A 23191-nucleotide genomic window follows, 5' to 3' on the forward strand; every position below is an offset into this window, starting at 1 on the left:
TTGTTTACCAAAAACAAAAAAAAAAACGTCACCCTACGAACCATGTACGGCTTTAATATTCTATATATTAATCGGTTTAAATTTGACAAAACCTTAAGTTGGTAAGTTCTCTCGTTTTTGCCCGGGCTGGTTTATGTGCATTTTTTTATAGTTAGAAATAAATTTATTGAGAAGAAGAGCTAATACAAGCGAAGGCATCCTCCCTATAAAGATGGAGAAGCTAAGGATTGGATTTCATGCTAAATAGTCGGTAGCTCAACCGAGAGGGCTAATTGAGACAAGGCATCAGCCACGAGGTTGGAGTTCCTTGAAACACACTGAAAAATAGAGTTTATGGTTTAGTAATGTTTTATTCACATAACATTTTTCACATTTTTCTTTATGTTTATGGGGGTAAGAAAAACTTAAAGACTAAAACTAAAGTAAATAATGATGAATGCTACAAAATCTATTCATAATTGCCCACCCTTTCCAATGGTGAGTTCTATGTTATGAATGACGGTGCCTAGGGGCATATTGGTTGAAATAAATTCTCATTTTATATAAATCAAAACTTCTTCCCAAATTGTACAAGCTTCTTCCAAAGCATACAACTTTTTGGATGTATATGATGATATCTAGACAGATGAATCCTATATGAATCGTATAATGAAGTACAACATGAGGGTTTTAGGTTGAGGATATCTTGACAAATAATTTACAATCTCTGTGAAAGGTCTTGAAGAGCCATTGATTTGGTTGATCAAGTCAAAGCAATCAAATTCAACAATCAACTTTTTAATCTTAATTTTTGCTGCTTGCAAGAGACTTGCCTTGAGAGCATAAGCGTCCAACATTAAAGCAGAAACGCCAAGAGTACCACTAGAATAAGCTGAAACTGGGTTGCTTCGATCATCTCTATTGATCACTCCAGACCACCCTTATTAGTCTCCTCATTCCATGTTGCACCACAATTTAGTTGGAAGAAATCTTTTGGATGGGGTTCCAATGAGAGTTAATAAATTTAGAAGGCATGTAAAAATCATGAACATATTTGAGTGTCATCAGAAATGATACTAGAGGCTGAGAATTCTTCAAAAGCCTTCATAACTGACCTTATCACTTCCATAGGTGTGTAAGAGCTTTTTTTGTAAATAAATTTGTTATGTGCATAATAGGACCTATTTAGTGTTTGGGTACTAGATTGAACCACCTTAGTATATGATAAGTTAAATGGCTTGTCTTAACTCGTTCCATTAGCATTGGAGCTTTTGGTATGCTAGTCAAGTATCAAATATTTGGTATCCGTTACTTCAAGGATTCAAATCCTAAAGATGGCTACTTGGAGTAGAATGAAAACTATCAAGAAAGGGCTACTTGTTGTCCCAGAAAAAAAAAAAAAAAATTCTAAGGAGCAGAGAGAAGAGTACAATCACTTGGCGCACTAGTCCAAAGCAAGAATCCAATATTTGATATCATATCTAGCACTACTTCAAAGGTTCAAATCTTAAAAAAAACTTACCAGAAGTCGAGTGAAAGCTTCTAGAAAAATAATAATAAAAAATTCTCTAAGATCTTGTAGTTGATCAATCAAATCAAAAGGAAGGATATGACCAATCTTTGTCTTTAAAAAATTTTGAATTTGGAAAACAAATGCTCTTCATTAATTACATATAATTTAGATAAGGTAAGGTGAGGTTTCATCCCTATTCTTAAGGTATTAGTCTTTTACCAATTAAGCTAAAACTTGGTACATTCTTTATTTACTTCTCAAATGGATCATATTTACCAAAAATAAACTATTTCCCTCTCCTTCTCCCATGGGAATGTTACAAGGATCTCATGCTTTTGCTAGAATGAATGTTTTCTTGAAATTGAAGGACAGACAGAATGATATCAAATTTAACAAGATAGTGATGAGAGAGAGGAATTTGGGTTTGCCGCTACATTCCTCAACAGAACTCCTCAAAACTTCCTGCTACCAATTACGTTTATATGAACGCCATTACGATGATGATGATGATGACGATGATGGTGGTGGCGATGTTCTACTGCCTTAAAAGTAGAGGCCACCTCCTCCACCACCATCTTCCCGCACTGCTCTTTCCCTGATTGCAGCGGCTACATCTTCCACAGCCTTCTTTACCGCCGGCACAACCAGTGGCCGATAATGATGCAATTGCTGAGAATTGGAGTCCAAGAAAGACAATATCACCACCGTCATCACGCACGCAACGAACATAGGTATCGGCCCAAAACTCCAAAATAAGAAAGCCATCGCGAAGTAAAGAAGCCTCAGTGCAATCTGCCAGAAATAATTTCCCCTAACCACTGACCTCTGAGCCAGGTTCACCGGCAAGTCCGTGTTCGGCGTACTTATGTAGAAATTGGCCTGAACGAAGCACCTCGCGGACTGGACGAACGACCCGAAGGCCAAGATGAAAGATACGAGCATCGTGATGTATTTGAGATAATCAGTGCCGGAGCTTGTGTCTCCAATAATATCCACATTACCGAAGAGCTTGCCGTTCGAGCTTCCCACCAATGCCCCTATCAGGGAGGTAAGAGTAAGGCAAATGGTAGCCATGTAGATTGCACCATTTGTGTTTGTTGAAAGTACTGAAAGAGCTAGATTTATGTATGTCGCATCACTCTGCTTTCACCCAAGGTTTCAAACATGAAATAATCATTAGTAATTACGATTATGAGGTGATCAATTAAAACCCTAAAGTTAGGCTATTTAAGTGTCATCGATGATTAATCAGGCATACCTCCATCATGCTCTTAACCCAAGCCTTCCTGTTGTGGTTCTCATAACCGATGCTTGTTGATAAGGGGTCTTTCTGGATTTTGTAGATAAGGTAGAGATGATAGAAGAACATAATCAGGAGCCCTGCTGGAACCAATATCAGGTCCAGGTATTGCACTGCAAATCCCATTATCTGTTATGATCTCACCTTCTCTACTTCTCCTGGTTTCTATCTTGCTGCACCGGAAGTTCAATTGAGAGAGATGAGCTCCATGATGATGTAGTTGTACTTAAAAGTTTAACTTGACATAGGAGGAACCATTGGTTTATTTACTTAATGGAAGTATTGACTTGATAACTTGTAAAGTTGTAACTCATCATAATCCAACTCCAGGTCACCAATTAGCCCAGTTGATATTTAACAAACGAAATTGACCTTTGAAGGCACCTAATGCAATTAACCAGAGATTCCCATGGAAACAAAGGGCAACAAGGATTAGATTCAGAGACAGAAAACATGTACAATGAACAGCTTAGATCCATAAAGGTTAACGGGTAAGCAAATCACAAAGTTTGAACAGTACCAGCAGTACACCATGTTTGAACTCCAGGGGTTGTCTAGTTGTAAAGTAGAAGAAATCATGTTTAGACTTGGAGAAAAATACTTCCATATTGCCTCACGTCCCTTTTGCTTGATGCATTGGGAATTTGTGAGAGACATCATTGTCTGTCTTATTATATCTAATTACAAGTTGTCTCTGTGTTTTTAATTTTGCTAAGAAAAAAGATTCGACTTATAACCTATTAATTATGAGATGTGGATGGATTATATGAGTAAAGGGAGAGATTCTAATGCTGTGTTAAACTTAAATTTGTTTGAACCCAAATTCAGTGAAGCTAGGATTCCAGGGAGATCTCTGTTCGAACAATGAAGTGTATTCTGGATTAAGTGATAAAAGAAACCCATTTGGCCTCACCAACTTGTCTTGATTTGCCAATGACGCTCTCTTAACATGCAACGGTTTCCAAATTTCATATAAAAAAAATATGAACTTCATATAACGGTTGCATGTGCATTAACTAATTTTTTTTTGGGTAAATACACTCACACCTTCCTGTCTGCCCAGAAAATAAAATAAGATTTTCTGATTTGTTAGGGTTGAACAATCTTAGGCTGCGGTGTCTTTTTATAATTAAAAAGATTTCAATTTGATTAAACCAGTATGTGGAATACCCTCTTTCCCCTTCTAATATATAAATAATGGCTTCTTTTTTTGGCCAAAAAAAAAAAAATGGTTTTTTTTTTGCCCATAAAAAAATAATGGCTTTTCTTTCATTATACTCCACGGCTCATGCTAATTGACGCTTTGATTCAATAATGGGTATTCTTATGAATCCTCCAACCGAAAAATGAAGAAATGGTTTCTAAATAATCAATGCATTGATTACTTGCTTCGTTTTCATGTCTATAGATATTAATTTCGTGGGTCAAAATAAGTTCTCTGAACTTCTAAGTAATACTGGGACCATTCTCTTGTTCATTTCTGACAAGGATATGTGACATGTGTCCCAATATTACATCAAAAGGTTGAAGTTCATTTATGAGTCACATCATTTAAAAGGTTGATGTGACTTATAGATGGATTTTAACTATTTGATGTGACGTGGAGACACATGTCATACATCTACAAAGAAATGGATGGTCATTTTTGACAAGAAAATTGATTGCACAAATTTCCAGTAGTATTAGTGAGGCTTTCTCACAAGGGTATGGAAAGCGAAATATAATTTTGGAGCTGTTTGCTTGGGCTTTCTTGGAAACTATCGTCTCACAAGTGCACAGATATTTCTCTCTCATGTCCCCCTGGAGGCTCAATTTTAGTGTTGTGCACCACATTCTAACTGAGTGGTTGAGATCAAAATATTGACTACTCATTTTACACTTTTTTTTTTAAGGTTATAGGTAGATATGGTTGAAGAAAAAAAAACATACAAATCGAGTAGTCGAGATTTCGACTCGGATCATTCATTCAATGTTTACCATATGCAGCTCAGTGCTCCAAAAGTGCTCCATTTAAACTAAAGAGATGAAAAGTAAAATTAGTTAAATGACACTGATAAAGTTGCTAGGCTCATGAAATCAAGGAATCTATCAGGATGACAGATTATTTAAATCAACGTGACTCTATTTTGTTATTTTGTATAATTCCAATTTGATCGGATGTCGTAAAAAAACAGACATGACCCTGGCTGGGGTAAGTAAAACAATACAAGGTAAAAGATGAGGAATTTTTTTTTTTAGGTAAATTTATTTATTGAGGAGCAATCAAGACTACAGAATCATCATTGGCGGCCAAATAGTTGGTTACTCTACTCGCTGGGCCTTCCTAGCTAGGACATCTGTGAGGTATTGCAGGGTTAGAAACAAAAGAAAATTTACAATCTTCAAAGTGCAAAGATAAATGCAATGGCGGCAATACACGCCAGAGGAGAAGAAGATTTCTCTAAGCTGCAGTTCACCCCCTCTAAGTTATTAGTTTCAAACACAAGCTTCCTCCAATCTTCTTGCATTGCATACAACATAGCAGCTTGAACACCAAGAGCTTCACCAACAATCACTCAACCAACGCAAAGTGGGTCGGGCACAACAAGGAGAATCGATCCCATATGATCACATGCCACAATGCCTACTCCAGTTTTCGCTCCTCCGTAGGGGAACGGGGCATCTAAATTAAACTTTGTCCACCCCATGTTTGCTAGCTTGAAAATTGATGACATCCTTCTATATGAGGTAACTGCATACTTCAACTTAAATGTTGCTTTGGTTTCACTTTCTTTCTTTTTATTGACACTCTAGTTGTAGAGGTAACTCCAATTCATTAAAATAGACAAAGATATACAAGGAAAAAAGAACTCTAGTATGGTTTATGAGTTCAACCCATAAATTTCATAACTCTAAGCTAAATTTAGAAGGCGTGTAAAAATTATGAAAATATTTGAATGTCATCAGGAATGATATTGCAGGCTAAGAATTCTTCAAAAGCCTTCATAACTGTCCTTATCACTTTCATAAGTGTACAAGAGCTATTTCTGTAAACCAATTTAATGTTTGAATACTAGATTGAGCCAGCTTAGTATTGGATAAGTCAAAAAGCTTACTTAGCTCATCCCATTAGCTTCGGAGCTTTTGGTACATTGGTTAAGTATCCAACATTTGATATCAGAGCTAGTGCTACTTCAAGGGTTTAAATCTTGAAGAGGCTATTTAGAGTAGAGTGAAAATGATTAAGAAATGGCTACTTGCCTCCTCCAAAAAAATAAAAAAAATTGAGGGAGCAGAGTGCAGCCACTTGGAAAGGGTTACCAACCGCCAGAGTGAGAGTTACCTAGAGTGAGAGCCACAAGGACGACTGCTACATGGTTCTGGAGCTTAGAAATATCCAAAATATTGCAATTTAATGTTTACTTAGTATAACCTACCTGCCTGCCCTTCAGCAAATGAGAATCCATGGAACTTTTGATAATGATTGACCCTTGTTGAAGAACATCTGCAAAAACTATTACTACAATGATACCATATTTTGGATATGCCAGAGCAAATAGAAAGACTCAAGGATGCGAGTCTATTACATCTAAATTTAACAAACATGATTACAAAAATATGTGCACACCGTGTTCTTGCCCAATACGAATAGCAGAAAGGCTGCAAATTCTCTTAGCACAGCTAATCCTTCGCTACTCCGAAAATCGCATGTTATATGGGGATACTTATCCGATGGCAGAAAAAAGATTCTGACCAATCTTTTATCACAATCTTTATCTGCAAAATTTTTTGAATTTGAAAAACAAATGCTCTTCATAAGTTACATATAAACCGGATTCAAATTCTTTGACTTCATATTATAAGGGGTTAGTCTTCTACCAGCTAAGCAACCTCTAGAACTTTATATGGTAATTATTATTATTTCCTTCTCAAATGTTTTCATTTTTACCAAAATAAACTATTTTCCTTTCCTTCTCCCCTGATAATGTTACAAAGATCTCATGCTAAAATTGAATGTTTTCTTGAAATTGAAGAACAGAATGACAGATAATGGTGTAATTGCTGATCATATGATTTGATATCAAATTTAACAAGATAGTGATGAAAGAGAGGAATTTGGGTTTGCGGCTTCATTCCTCAACAGAACTCCTCAAAACTTCCTGCTACCAAATACGTTTATATGATCAAATCTAGACGCCATTACGATGGTGATGATGATGATGGTGGCGATGTTCTACTGCCTTAAAAGTAGAGGCCACCTCCTCCACCACCAGCTTCCCGCACTGCTCTGTTTCCCTGATTGCAGCGGCTACATCTTCCACAACCTTCTTTGCCGCCGGCACGACCAGTGGCCGATAATGATGCAATTGCTGAGAATTGGAGTCCATGAAAGACAACATCACCACCGTCATGACGCATGCAACGAACATAGGTATCGGCCCAAAACTCCAAACTAAGAAAACCATCGCGAAGTAAAGAAGCCTCAGTGCAATCTGCCAGAAATAATTTCCCCAAACCACTGACCTCTGAGCCAGGTTCACCGGCAAGTCCGTGTTCGGCGTACTTACGTAGAAATTGGCCTGAACGAAGCACCTCGCGGACTGGACGAAGGACGCGAAGGCCAAGATGAAAGATACGAGCATCGTGATGCTTTTGAGATAATCAGTGCCGGAGCTTGTGTCTCCGAGAATAACTACATTACCGAAGAGCTTGCCGTTCGAGCTTCCCACCAATGCCCCTATCAGGGAGGTAAGTGTAAGGCAAATGGTAGCCATGTAGATTGCACCGTACGTGTTTGTTGAAAGTACTGTAAGAGCTAGATTTAGGTATGTCGCATCACTCTGCTTTCACCCAAGGTTTCAAACATGAAATAACCATTAGTAATTACGATTATGAGGTGATCAATTAAAACCCTAAAGTTAGGCTATTTAAGAGTCATCGAAGCATACCTCCATCATGCGCTTAACCCAAGCCTTCCTGTTGAGGTTTTCAAAACCGATGCTTGTTGATAAGGGGTCTTTCCGGATTTTGTAGAAAAGGTAGAGATGATAGGAGAACATAATCAGGAGCCCTGTTGGGACCAATATCAGGTCCAGGTATTGCACTGCAAATCCCATTATCTGTTATGATCTCACCTTCCCTGCTTGTCCTGGTTTTTATCTTGCTGCACTGGAAGTTCAATTGAGAGAGATGAGCTTCATGATGATGTAGTTGTACTTAAAAGTTTAACTTGTAACTCATCATAATCCAACTCCAGGTCACCAATTAGCCCAGTTGATATTTAACAAACGACATTGACCTTTGAGGGCACCTAATGCAATTAAACAGAGATTCCCACGGAAATAGTGCAACAATGATTAGATTCAGAGAAGGGTTGCAAAAGAGAGGACCAGAAAACACAATGAACAGCTTAGATCCATAAGGTTAACAGGTAAGCAAATCACAAAGTTATCCTATAGCAGTACACCATGTTTTAAAATACTTCCATGTTGCCTCACGTCCCTTTTGCTTGCTGCATTTGGAATTTATGAGAGACATGATTGTCTGTCTTTTTATATCTAAATTCAAGTTGTCTCTGTGTTTTTTTTTTGAGAAAAACAGATTCAGACTTATGACCTACTAATTATGAGATTTGGGATTATAAGAATAAAGGGAGAGATTCTACTGCAGTGGTAAAACTTATTTTGAGAATACCCAAGTTTAGGGAAGCTAGGATTTTAGGGAAATCTCTGTTTGAACATTGGAGTGTATTCTGGATTAAATGATAAAAGAAACCCATTTGGGCTCACCTACCCATTTGGCTGCAGAGGATGTGAATCCTACTTATCTTGCCAATGACGCTCTCTTAACATGTTATGATTTCCAAATTCCATATAAAAAATATGAACTTCACATGAAGGTTTCCTCGCACCCTCTTGTCTCCCCTGAAAATATAAAAATAAGATTTTCTGATTTGTTAGGGTTGAACAATCTTAGGCTGCGGTGTTTTTTTAATTATAAAAAGATTTCAATTTGATTAAACCAGAACGTGGAAGATCCTCTTTCCTTTCTAATATATAAATAATGGCTTTTCTTTCATTATACTCCACGGCTCATGCTAATTGACGCTTTGATTCAATAATGGGTATTCTTATGAATCCTCCAACCGAAAAATGAAGAAATGGTTTCTAACTAATCAATGCATTGATTCCTTGCTTTGTTTTCATGTTTATTGATATTAATTTCATAGGCCAAAATAAGCAGATTATTTAAATCAACATGACCCTATCGGTTGTCTTCAATAAGACAAACATCAATCTGGCTGGTAGTTTTTTTTGTAAGAAAACTTATTTATAGAGGAGCAACCAAGACTACAGAACCAGGGAGTGGAAAACGACCGAACAGTTGGTTTCTCTACCCACTGGGACTTCTTGGCTAGGACTTCTGAGAGGTATTGCGGGTCCTAGAAACAAAAGAAAATTTACAATCTTCAAAGTACGAAGATAAATGCAATATATCTCTAATGATAGTGGCAATACATGCCAGAGGAGAAGAGGAATTCTCTAAGCAGCATTTCACCCCCTCTAAGCTATTAGTTTCAAACACAAGCTTTTTCCAATCTTCTTGCACTGCTTACAACATAGAAGCTCGAACACCAAAAGCTTCACCAACCATCACTCAACCAATGCAAAGTGGGTCCGATATGCAAGGAAAATCGATCCCATATGATCACATGCCACAATGCCTACTCTAGTTTGCGCTCCTCTGTAGATGAACGGGGCATCTGAATTAAACTTTATCCATCCCATTGGCATGAATTAATTCTTGTGAAATTTGTTTTTACCATCCTTATATGATTTTATTTACCCATGTTTTGTCATATTTGGTGAATGTAATATCCAGATAATTAAAGTGAAATTTATTATCAAATTTGTATACTTAGGCCTTTTTTTTAATTTTTTTTCCTGGTAAAACGTATGTTGGTTTGCTAGTTTGAATATTGATAACATCCTTCTATATGAGGTACTGAATACTTCAACTTAAATGTTGCTTTGGTTTCACTTTCTTTCTTATTATTCACACTCTAATTGTAGAGGGTAACTCCAATTTATTACAAAGATATAAAAGGAAAAAAGAACTCTAGTATGGTTTATGAGTTCATCCCATAAATTTCTTGAGTCAAGCGACCTTTTTCATTTTCATATGAAATTTTTTTGTTACCATTCTCCCCTTATGCTCCACTTCTACTCCTGAACCCAATTAACCCTTCACCACTGTCTTGGAGGGAAGGTTAGCTGCCGGCTGGAATAGATGCAAGGGTTGTGAATTGGAGTCCAAGAAGTAGAGAAGAACAACCATAATAACGGATGCTGCAAACATAGGAATGGGGCCAAAACTCCAAAACAAGAGAGCCGTAGCAAAGTAGAGGAACCTCAGCCCAAGCTGCCAGAAATTATTCCCCCTCAACATCAACCTCTGCACGTAGCTCACTTGTACACTAGCACTAGGCATGCTTATTAAGGAGTTGGCCTGCACATAGCACCTCATCGACTGAATGAAAGCCCCAAAGCCCAGCATGAAAGCTAAGAGCATGCTCACATCTTTAAGTGAAGCGGTTTCCTCGCTTTTGTCTCCCACTAAAAACACAACATTGACGGGGTTGCTGGAAGAACTTCCCACCCATACTCCTATGAAAGAGCTCAGTGTAAGGCACACAGAAGCCAAGGAGCTTGCACCGGATGTGTTGTTCGATATCACAGAGAGTGCTAGACTTTTATGATCCACGTCTCCCTGCAAATTAGATATCATATGATATGATGTGATATGATAAAAGACAACACACAGCTAGAGAAGAGAAGGAAGTAGGAACCTGCATCATTGTCGCCACCCATGCCATCGAGTTGTGGTTCTCATAGCCGATTGCTGTTTTTGCAGGGTATCTTAGAACTTGATAAAGGAGATAGAGATGGTAAGTGAACATGATCAGGAGCCCTGCAGGGACCAAGATTAGGTCTAGGTGTGCCTCTACAAACTCCATTAGTTTCCTTCTCAATCTTGTTCTCTGTTCAATCTCTCTTAAATTCGGAATATTGGAGAGATGAGACGATCAGTACTACTGGAGGGTTGCTTGTAGCTTTTCTTCGTTGGCTTATTTTAAGGAAGTACAGACTATATATATAGGTTGCTTGTAGCTTTCTTCTTAATTTGGGTTAGTTTAAGGAATTATTGACTTCAGAACATCACATGCCATAATCATAAACCAACTTGTTATATAGTATATGTTCTGAATTCTGGAATGCGTAATGGGTTTATCAAAGGTGAATATTAAATTGATGGGAGAAACTATCTTATCTAATTACATTAACATAGGTTTCTATGAAATGTTGATCACACCCTCGTATATCCTCCCCATGCATCGGTATAGAGTCGACATTTTATATGGTCTTATATTTACATACAAGAACTATCATTGCACTTGAGCATATAGAGTTGTCTTTTTCCATAATGAAAATTGAATTTTTTTTAATGGTAAAATGAAAATTGAAATTCAAGGTATTGCAAATTTGCAACTGGGGTTTTAAAAATGGATATCAATCTCTGGTTTGACCCGTAATCGATGAAATTTTCTTTCTTCTTTACGAAACTAGATTTTTCATATTCAATCTCTGGTTTGACCCGTAATCATGGATGGAAACTTTCTTTATTCTTTATGAAACTAGATTTTTCATATTCATATCTTTATTCATATCTTTATCCATATCCACCAGTTGATATGCATGGGATCTATCAGGAATAGATATCGATCTCCACCAACTTACATATGAACTAGCGATCCAATAACCTATTCCTTAACCCACAATCCTCAAATTAATTTCCTTTTTCTTTTTGTTTTTCTTCTTAAGTTTGGGTTGGAACCCCAGCTGCTACACCCTTTGAATTTTGATGCAATTTGAGGGTGTTGTGAACTTGTTCCTGGCCGAATATAAAATAACGTAAGTGTTGAATCTCTTGACCCCAAAACAATAGATAGTCTCTAACTTACATTATCTAAAACAATAAATTTATATAAGCAGATGTGTCAAACACTCAATAGAATTTCTTTTCTTAATAGTCTCTCCACCGCCTCCGTTTTCTTATTGGAAGAATCAGTGAGGCCCCTCCATTTGCTTGGAAAAGATACCCAATTAAGCTGTCAACCTCAGGATTCTCAATTGTAAACTGGTGGTCTAAATCATTTTAATAGACATAAGCATTTGCTGCAGGAAGCTTATCCATAATGCATTTTTAATGCACTCCATTATGTACAAGTCCACAAAATTCCCACTAACATCAACATGACCGCATAATACAAGCACAGATCGCATGTACATACAGGTAAGTTTCAGGAACTTTTCTGTAATTTCTGATCACCTTGGTGCTCGGCTATGTCCTAGCCTCACCTCATTCATCTCCTTCTTGGGAAGCTTAGCTACCAGCTGAGACAGATGCAACGGTTCCGAATTGGAGTCCAAGAAATAGAGAAGAACCACCATAATAACGCAGGATGCAAACATGGGTATCGGCCCAAAACTCCAAAACAGAAAGGCCAGAGCAAAGTAGAGCAACCTCAGCCCAAGCTGCCAGAAATTATTCCCCCTTAACAATAACCTTTGCACATATTCCACTGGCACAGCCGTCTTGGGCATGCTTATCAAAGAGTTGGCCTGAACGTAACTCCTCACCGACTGAACGAATGACCCAAAGGCCAACATGAAAGCTAAGAGCATGCTTATGTTTTTTAGGGAAAGGGTGGCTGCACTAGTGTCTCCCAGTATGAATACGAGGTTGACAGGTTTGGTGCTGGAATTCCCCACCCATGCTCCTATGAAAGAACTCAGTGTAAGGCATAGGGAAGCAAAGAAGGTCACACTTGATGTGTTGCTAGATATAACTGTCAACGCTAAGCTTGTATGATCTGTGTCACCCTGCAAATTAGATATGACAAGATTATATCCAGAGAAGAGAAGAGAAGAGAGCCTAACTTTATAGTACTAGCTACCTGCATCATTGTCACAACCCAGGCCATCCAATTGTGGTTCTCGTAGTCGATAGCTGTTGTTGCAGGATATTTGAGGATTCTGTAGAGGAGATAAAGATGGTAAGTGAACATAATCAAGAGCCCTGCAGGGACCAAGATTAGGTCAATGTGTGCCGCTACAAACTCCATTGATTGACTTCTCCGTGTTCTTCTCTCGATCTGGTTATCTGATGAGACAGGTTATTACAGGAGGATTACTGGGTTGTATCAAATCTCTTATTCTTCGGTTATTTTAAGTCGTAACCATAAGCCAACTTGGTACTATAGAGACAAAAAGGGTATGGACACAAGTAATAGAATAGGTTGGTAATGGGTGATTGAGTTTTAAAATATCAAATGCAAAATAATTGCGCAGTTGATGGGAATTGCAGCCCCAGGAACCTCTACCCGAGCAACGGTTTTTGGTTTGCTCAAAAAACAAACTGGTTTTGAAACCCATTTAATGTAATCACTCTCCGTTGGTCTTTAGATTACATTATCTTTTCTGATATTCAATATAAGGAAACAGGGTTCATCAACCCTTCAGCTTGGAAATACATTCCTTGTTGCTAACTTGTAGATTCTTATCACCATATGATTAAGTCTTGGAAAAAAGATTTCTAATCTGAAAAATTCAATGTTCCATTTGTGTTGGTTCCCCCACGTTATTGGTGCAAGCTCTACATGATCATATATCAGTCTCTTGCATCTAAATTTTCAAGTCTTAGTATGTAATAAGTTGTTCAAACAGTGATTTGAAGTGCAACTAAAATTTCACCAGAAAGTCTTCTTTTGCAATTTTAACCATTTCCTCCATTTGTGCTACCCATTAAATGTGTAGTGCAGCACATGTTGCCCATTAAATGAGCAGCACTTGCTTGAAATCTTGACCGTTGACAGCACAATGCTGCACATTAATTCAAACTGTTCTATAAGATATACTAATGGTTGTACCATTACGTGATAAATATTGATGTATTATACTTCATTAGATAAACTGGTAGCTAGAAAGGATATCCTAAATGTTATATTAGAGAATCCTGGGCATCTTGGCTAGGCAACCTGAAAAGCTTAAGTTTCTTCTATTTAGGCTATTAATTAATGCCGGTTCCCAGCGGCCCTTATTTTGGTAGGCATGGGCTAGCATTTAAATAGTAAATCCCACCCAGCCCTACCTTGACCTTGGTAGAGGCCTAATGGAGTATGGCTAGTTCTGGGCTCCAGATCAGTTCTGGTAGACATATATTACAGTACCCTCATTGATCTTAGCTCTCAATCATATTGCAATATACATTAACTTTGCCCTTTATTTTCAAAGTAACAATCCTTAACTTCTCCCTTTTACCAAAAGAAAAGAAAAGAAAAAGAAAAACAATTCACTTTTTCCTAGTTCTACTCTGCTACTGCAGTATCTCTCAAAATCTGCAGTGACTGCCAGGTATCGTGCAGTGAGTAGCATGATGGGTCACACGCTTAGTGAAGCACTAATAGTCATACTGTTTTAGGCATTTTTATGATGCATTCACCAATTACATGAAATCAAGGATACCAGACCTTCCTGTCAGCATGCATGGAGGCATAAATTTTACTGTACTATGATCCTTGGTCATAATGCATGCTGGAACCTACCTTGGGTTATAATGTATCTGTACTTCGGAATTTTGATTCAGGAGCTATATATTCTCAGCAACCACTGCAGCAAATAAAAACCCGTTTTTGAGATTTCTTTGAGGTTTGAATACATCGGACAAACAGTCCAATCACAAACTCTGCCATAGTAGCTAAGCTACAACTATTAGGATAAAGAAGCAAAAGCTTTTTAACACGAACATGCTTAATTCTAACGGATGGCATTGACCTGTTTCAGATAAGTAGTGACTGCATCAGGGTATCCCAGCAGGAGAATACAGCTGAACCCATGCAAATTCCTCTTTGTACCCGATCCTTGCTTCACAAGATGCTGTACAGGTGTAAATAACAATGGTTGCCCAATCAAGAGAATCTGGATCATTCTTCACTCTGAAGTAGTACAACAGCTGGGGCAAGATCTGCGCATATATCGGAATGAAAGATTGTCATCACAATGACAGACATGGAAGAGAGATTCAACGGAGCAAGCAAATTTGTGTAAACAGATAAACTAGCTGAACCATTGCAAAATTGTATCACTCAAATCAAGACAGGGAATGATTGATCTCTTAACCTGGAATTCAAAATGTCGTGGACCATTACAATAGTTGCATTTAGGAATATCTGCCATTGATGGACGGCCACTTGACATGGGCCACAATGGTTTGGCCTTTGCACCCCTACAATACCTGCAATAATTTGATAATGCAAATCAATGATCCAATCTCTGTAATAAAGCCTAGTCTCTCCATCTACTGGTAGAACCACAGGAAAGAGAAAGTATAGAATCAGTCAACATCATTGATGCTATCACTTGAGAAGAATGAATAAATTATTGTCCACTAAAGAAGAAGAAACATGATTATAGTTGCTAACATAGTCAACTCACTACAATACAGATTTCATCTCTCTTTTCTTCTCTGTCCCCACCCCGCAGGGGGGGGGGGGGAAGTGTTGTTGGAGAGGGGCGGGGGAGGAGGTATTAGGGTGGCAGGTTGGGTTACTACAGAGTACCAAATGAAAATACCTAGGTGCAATTATTAAGGTCATAAAATTGAATAGAAGACACATCCACTGTGTCATTGCTGATCATGGCCGGTAAAAAACTATCCCACCACAACTTATGTCAAACATACACCATTCTAGAAACCCTTAAAACTAATCAGATGAGAGAAGATTTATCAGCATCTCATGAAAGTGAAAATTCTTTGCACTACAAGAATATCAAATTCCTGAAAACAACTGCTGATAGTGATGGAGAGAGACACAGAGGTGCACAGCAATTTGAGCAGAGATGAACATGAGTAAGATCATACCATACCTAGGTTCCTCATTAGGCTGAAATTGAAACATAAGAGTCAGAGAGCTCATTTTTTTACAGTTCAGTAGTACTCACCTCATTACTTGCTCCGGAGCTTTAGCAATGCGCTCTTGGAAAAGAGCCAAGCATTTCTGATCATCATTTCCCTAGCATCCAAATCAAAAAAGCAACCATTTACGACCCCACTAGACGAAACAAGAAGAAAAGATCAGATGTGCAATGCAACCCCAAGCATACCTCAAAAGTATCTAACAGTGACTTCATTGTTTCATCCAGCTGGCCATTGGAAACCACTGAATTTGAGTAGTCATTGCCTTCAGATGCCTCAGTGTTAAATGTGTCTTCATCCTCGCTTATGATTTCGTATTCAGACCATAAAGCTTTGTTGGCAACTGCTATTGAACAAATTCACGACTGGTGAACATATGTACAAGTACAGGAAGTAGCGGGAATATAACAGATCATATTTGAGAATTCACGGTCAAAGCATTGGACCAGAATCTTATGTTTGAATGCTAGGTAACCAACTTAAGATTATAGGTATCATACAGTTGTAACCCTACTTTCCAATCACAACTCATCTCTCTCTACAAATCCAAGTACTAAAATCAAGTATTGATTGAATTATTAGTGAGATGCAACCATCAAGCCATTGCCTAATCTAACAGAAGTTTAAGGTTTATACGTGTCACATACATAGGATTAGGTGCACTAAAATACTTGAGGGCATTTTACCAAATTAACCAAGATCATTCATATCAAAGCCACCTTTGCTTATCTCTCCAGTTGTAGTTCTAATGCCATAAGTGCTAGAGTTGGAGGATGTAGAGGAGAGGCAGATTTGTTGACAGTCTGCTTTATGTCCTGAGCACCAATGCATCATCTGCAACAATGGAAAAACATCAAATTTTCAAGGGGTTGATCCAAGTCACAAGCCAGCATTTTGAGATCCATTATTGTTAATTACCTGGTGTTTCTCTGAGCAATAGCGTGCACTCTTGCAACTGCTACAGACTTTATCTCCCTTCCATGTACCACACCAACAACAGAGTGCAGCTAAAACAAGACATCATGAAGCAATGAGACTACCGGGAAAATTTTGAAGGACGCATTATATATCCTTTTCACAAACTTCTGCAACTAATATGGCATGAGTCAGACATATGACATGACTGTATATTCATCCTAAATCTGCTCCAGGCTATCCAACGATTGAACCCTTAGACTGTATAAATTTCAACCTGAATTGATGACCACAGGCAAAGAAGAAAAAGAGTGAAACCTCATCCAAAATAAACCCCCTTCAGTCTTTTGTTCAAATTTATTTACTTCATTTTTTCTTTCATTTTTTCTATCAATAGTCAAAATAAAAAAAAAAAAAAAAAAAAAAAAAAATCTTAGGATGTAATCGAAACAAAGGGCCACAGGGAGTGGAATGCAGAACAAATCCTATAATCTATTACCTTTATTCTATCCTACTGATTTCTCATGCTCAAGCTAGTTTCACTTCCAGAAAACAAATCCTATAGCAAGGTTACGTGACTTCACGATGACCTGTGAATGCCCAATGGTTCAAACTTAACTACATGCATTTATTAAATTATTGGCACACAAATGAAAATGTTTATCATATGCTTGGCCGGTCACTAATAGATACAGAATTAGATGATTTTTTTTTGGTGGGATGAATAAAATATTCATTAACCAAAGGAGGAGAAGGGGAGGTGGGAGAGAATACAAGAGACCAAGGGCAGAGCCCAGCCAAACCACAATAACAAGACAAAGGAGTCACCAACCTAACAACCAAAGCAACACATAAATGAGAATAAAGGCACCAGACAAGGATATCGTCCTATGCTTTTTCTTTTTCTTCCTAGAAGACTTCAAATCCGCTGGGAAGTCCCCATTGGGTCAATAATGATCCTTCGGACATGATTACTTCTTCTGCAGTCTTCACAATCAGAGATGAACGACAGGAGGGGTTTCAGCTGCAGCCCTAGGTCTTCTTTCAGCCTCTCCTGGGGTGGTCTGGGTGGTTCACATCAACGGGCCTTGCCACTCATTTGCGCACGTGTTCTATAGAAATATAAATATAAATCATAACCACAAATTCTGGTTTTCATTTGGGATGGAGTAGAGATGAATTTCTTTTGGGTAAGAATTATACCATGTCAGAAAGCTAAGGAAAAGTAAATTATGCAACCTTCCGTCACTGTTCTTCTAAAATCCATATCTGCCTAATAAGCATACTTTAGTAGCAGCTATGAGAGAACAGCTATAACTATAAGCCTATAAATCCTTCTACCATAACTATCTAGTACCCATTTTCAATTATAAACACAATGATTGCCCAGATGGTCTACGGAGAACCCTGAGAACAAAGATAATAATCGTCTCAAATCTTCAGTTAACTCTGAGCATTACAAAGTATAATTAGAAGTTACCGAAAGGCTTCGAAAAAAAAGGCATGAGAGCCCACTCAAAAAATAAAATAGAAAGAGTACCTCCAACTGTGGATGGTTTGTCAGTCCCATCATGTCTTGGAGGTTCACTTGAGTAAAAGGGATTTGAACGATGCAACTGACAACGGAAAACCTTCACACTTAGAAAGCATTTTTAGTGTCAGGAACACTTGCAACTTAAAGGAAGAATATGCAAATATGCTCCAAAAGAAAGGTTTTCCCAAAAAGCACCTCCGTGCTGGCTTGTCTGGAGCACGCTTCCATTGCTCATGCTGATCTTTGAGAAGGCATGCCATTGATGGGCACATGAACACAAATAAAGTACGATGGAATGTTGATTCCTTTTCAGCAACTGGAGCATATACCTAACAGCAAAACCATTAGACTTTGTTGATTCTTTATATTGTAATTTGTTGAATATCATGGATGTAAACGGAAGAATCAAATGCCTAGGAGTTGAAAACAAATCAGAAAAAAGAAAAATGCAGATTTTTGTGAGGAGCAGAAATAAATATAAGAAGCAAAACAACACCTGAAGGAGAAACTGTAAATGGTCTCCACAGATACCGCAGACACGAGATTTCTCTGATGGCAAATCAAGGGGGTCTAACCAGGCCTGCAGACATGAAAAGAGGATATTAAACAATCCAAAGAGAGCTCACTGTATCAAAAACATTTATAAGTAACAGGAAAATGCGGAAATCCTGAATTAAATACATACAGGCACTCCTCCAGCCTTGCTTGGAAATAGTTGACGGAGAAGAGAATGAGGACCTTTAGGCTTCTCAACAAAACCTAAAGTCACGGGATCTTGCTCTTCTTCATCTTCATCATCTGGTTCCTCTTCTTCATCTTCTTCTTCTTCTTCCTCTTTGATTTGGAGAGAACTGAAATCATCTACAGAATCTCCTTCTGCTTCCAATTCCAATATCCGTGGCATCTTCTTTCTAGTTTGATTCTCCTATGCTATCTTTTCAGAATGGAAGTGTCAAGGATGCTTCAATGTCAAAGATTCAGCTTACCAGGTTCTAATAGGCAAGTGTTGGCATGTCACACATTGAAGCCTATCCATTGCAGTTGTTCAATTTAGAACTTGAATAGGAGAGGCAGGGTTCCTGAGTAGATGACCACCACTACTTTCACTCAAGTTTTAATGGTTCTTAGATAATGGCATGTGGAGTCAACAACTGAATAAACATAATATAATAGATGATAACAAACTAGAAACACTGTAAAATGAACATGCAAGAACACGAACATACAATAACACAGCTTAATTCAGCAGAACACTTCCTCATATTCAATCACTCAGCTATTCATGTTTAACAATGGGTACACAAGAACATGGCTATGGGAGTTCAAGATTGTGACAAGCCAACAAAAATTTGAGTTTAGCAGTGAAAAACAAAAAACACCTACTAGTTTGAAATCCTTGGAGGTTCTAATCATCAGATTAGGCTCACAAGTCATGATGATCTGAACCACTTAAGTTTCCATAAATAGATGAAATTTAAAAAACAGAAGTGACCGCCAACCACATAAGTATATGACAATTAGCAGCTCCATAATCCATGCTCAACACCTACAAGATAGTGGCATCACTGTTGTCTCAGGCTTAACAAACCCAGTCAAATTTCATCCCTGCCTTGTTTCACTTGCAAGAAATGAACGCCGACAATTAATAGACCAGTTGTAATTGTTTTCCCTTTATAAGACTATCAATCCATAATTTGTTAGTTCATTCCCTGTTTTCTGCTAAAGGAGAACATGAGATGTTAACAACACATTTTTGTAAGTTTAATTCCATGATTTTAGTTTGCAAATGCTGACTGTTTTCTAACTTCTTTTTTTTCTCTCTGGCTGCGGCAGAATGGTACTACATCCTCCGCTAGGCCCCGGTAAATCACATATATTGTTCCTTGTGTAAAATTTTTGACCCCGCATACATTTGAAATAGGATTCAAAAAGTGCATGATAATTTGGTATGTTCTTTATTGGATTTGGGTGGAGATAAACTGCTTCAACACCCCCAGGGCTCCACATAAATGCACACCTGATACATCTGTCTGAGAGACAGATGCATCCATTTAAGAAAACACTTATAGGAGAGAGACCCCTATTGACTTAAATGGAGACGGAGTAGTAGTGGACAAAGGGTACCTGCACAGCGCCAGAGAAGAGGAAAAATGAGTCACCACCGCTACAGTCACTGATGGAGTTCTACAAGCTGGAGCTTCTCACTGAGTGCAAACAAAAACATTCGGAAACAGTGCTGATGAAGAAAGGCTACAAAGCTAGGATTCCAAAATCGAACTCCAAATTACCTGCTTCAACGCTTGGTTCTGAATTTTGAACCTGAAGTCGGTTAAGGTTTTGAGGTTTAGGAACTTGTTTTTGCGACTTATATTTCAATTAAATAAGCATATGATACACATATTATTCCAGGTATTAAAAATTTTGATCACACCAGGATTTCAAATTTTATTAAAAAAATATCAAGATAATTTTCTGTTTTCTTTTACTCGATTTAGGGTTGAGAGAAGTGCCCCTCCCACACAAAACCGACAGAATATCTGAGAGAAAGAAACAAGAACTCTAGTGAAACTAACAGTCTAATTTGACTTTTAATAGGGAAAGTAACGTACATACAGAAAAGATAGAGAACTCACCAAGGCAGTTCTTGGACGTGTAATTACAAATAACAGAAGTTAAATACTTGCAGAAAAGGGGCAAACAATGGTGTAAATTCTAAAGGAAAAAATCTATTCACGGGACCATAGCTGTAAGAAGTGACTGTTACTTCTTACCATAACACTGGAAAAAGCGCCAAAATATCATTAGCATCACAATTGAGGATCAACAACATGGAAAAGGAAATAATTCTGCGCCTGATCTCTATCTGGCTAATTTATAGGGCAGGAAATTAGCCAAATGGTAAATGATACCAGTCATCATGCACTTTTTCAGTAGTAGATGATTGGAAGCTTTAACCCCGCACAATACAAACTGAAACGAAAAATGACATTCTACAGATAACTATAAGAAGTTGTAACAGCGTCTATTTGGTGATGGACTAAAAGGAAGTTTCATTGAGAAAACAGCCGATAAGCTTATACAAGCAGAGTCTTTGAATCCTCATTCCAGAAACGGTGACTGGCCGTTTCCAGGAATGAGGATTAAATTGGATTCACTCAAAAAAAAAAAAAAAAAATCAATTGATTAAAACAAATATGGGATACATGAGCAGATCCAAAAACATAGAAAAATCCCCATAAGTGAAAACTCCATCTGATGAATTTCGGCTAAAGACGAAAACAAGAAGAATTATCTGAAGATAGAATTACTACAAATAAAAACCGATTTATTCTACTGACCTTAACTGCTCAGCTTCTCGCTATCCCACCACTAGAGATGCCGAGACGAATAATACGGAGAAGAGATGAACGGCAAACTGATTTCGATGGACTGGGTCACCGGAGTTAGAGAACACGAAAAAGAGGAATCTCTTTCCACAGAACGGCGGCTGGGTTAATGAGGAAGAGGAATCCCTGTTGATCGTTTCCTTTCTGGGTTTTGGGCTTTGGGTTTTCCCTTCCACAAAATTATAAGAGATTGTAGAATTACCTTTTTAACCTTATTTAACGTACGTTACAAACATATGCATTTTAAAACTGCCGCTAAAATAACAAGAATCTTTCAAACCTTCAAGGGACTGAGACAAGCAGAAATGGAAGTGGGCTGGGCTTAGTATGTAGGGACTCAGGGGGAAGGCCCATTTCAGGTTTCGCGGTTCCAGCCCAGTTCGACTCGCCTCTGATGGGTGAGATCTTGGCAATGCGAGAAGGTATTCGCTTTGCGATGGAGAAGGGTTTTGGCAATGTCCTGATGGAATCAGATTCTGCGGAAGTGATCAGGTTCGTGACCAAGCTGGAATTGATTCCAGTGGATATTCAAAATTTAGTGTGGGATGTGGTGATTCTTGCTGCTGTAGCTGACTTCCTCGCTGGTAAGGTTGTGTCCGTTGCGTGTCGGACTCTTTGGCCTAGTTTGGATCTTGTTTTCTTGGATTTGTGTAATCGTGATGTTTTGCGTGGGTCACGCGTTAATATATAGACCTATTTCTACCAAAAAAAAAAGAGACAAGAAGTCTCTCTCTCTTCTTATATTTTAATCCTATGTGCTGAAATGTTCTTATCACATTTAAAAATGCCAGAATCAAAAAAAGTTGAAGGGGATCAAACTTGCAAGGAGAGAAGAGAGCTTATCCCACTTAGCTTTTGTAGACGACATTATCATGTTTGGTCATTCTACTCAGAAGGAAGTGGGGATTTTTCATGAAATCATTCAAATTACAACAGGAGGTTAGGTCAACATTTAAATATCAACAAGACTCGTGCACACTATAATGCATACACTTCTTATAATCTATAAAGAATTATGTCTTCTCAATTCCATATCACACCCACAACCAAATTGGACATTTACTTGGGTATTCATTTAATCAATGAAAAATTAAAGAAAAAACATTGTGAAACATTAGTACAAAGGTGGAAGGCAAAATATTTGAGTGCAGCAGGAAAGTCGGTTTTAAGCTAAGCAACATTATTAGCCATGCCATCCCATTCATGTCTTGCTTTAAGCTACCAAAGTCGACGTTGGAAGAATTGGACAAAACAAATAGGAATTTCTTTTGGTCCAACGAAACAAAAAGTTTGGTACACACAATCAGTTGGAAGTTGGAACACAATTTTTCAATCAAAGAGATCTAGAGGCCTAAACTTTAAAAAAGAAATGGAACTGACTAACTTAGCTCTTCTGTCTCGAAAGGCTTGGGAGCTCCTCAATCCCAATCACTCTTTTTGGGGAAGATTGATCATGAAGCAGAAATACTTCAAAGATGTACACTTTCTAGAGGCAAAGGCCACCAACACCTCCTCATGGGGTTGGCCATCGATTTACAAGCAAGAGACTT

At 38.0% G+C, this 23191-nt stretch overlaps 2 protein-coding genes and 1 long non-coding RNA gene across 3 annotated transcripts; all 3 read right to left on the bottom strand.

Annotated features, from left to right (window-relative positions):
* Positions 1-9784: 9784 nt before the first annotated feature.
* LOC149025576 (uncharacterized) lies at positions 9785-10885 on the bottom strand. Its single transcript, XR_016171447.1, has 2 exons — positions 10621-10885; positions 9785-10541 (listed from the first exon to the last, which is right to left on the bottom strand). It is a non-coding gene; the product is annotated as an uncharacterized LOC149025576 (long non-coding RNA).
* Positions 10886-11673: 788 nt separating this feature from the next.
* LOC149025577 (uncharacterized) lies at positions 11674-21819 on the bottom strand. The gene is given in 13 exon segments (XM_089145780.1): positions 11674-14702; positions 14705-14855; positions 15011-15125; positions 15833-15903; positions 15995-16149; positions 16526-16640; positions 16725-16813; positions 18262-18359; positions 18451-18584; positions 18752-18835; positions 18941-19334; positions 20380-20574; positions 21594-21819. Coding segments are annotated over 11 exon segments (1263 nt in total). The 5' UTR covers positions 19160-19334; positions 20380-20574; positions 21594-21819; the 3' UTR covers positions 11674-14670.
* On the bottom strand, positions 12158-12957 carry LOC149025578 (uncharacterized). Its single transcript, XM_089143588.1, has 2 exons — positions 12790-12957; positions 12158-12715 (listed from the first exon to the last, which is right to left on the bottom strand). Exons 1-2 carry the CDS (start codon positions 12955-12957, stop codon positions 12158-12160), a joined length of 726 nt encoding a protein of 241 aa, XP_088999714.1.
* Positions 21820-23191: the final 1372 nt, after the last annotated feature.

This window comes from Hakea prostrata, chromosome 2 (assembly GCF_041222555.1).
Source record: "Hakea prostrata isolate BN-2017 chromosome 2, UWA_Hpros_2, whole genome shotgun sequence".
Classification (NCBI taxonomy): domain Eukaryota; kingdom Viridiplantae; phylum Streptophyta; class Magnoliopsida; order Proteales; family Proteaceae; genus Hakea; species Hakea prostrata.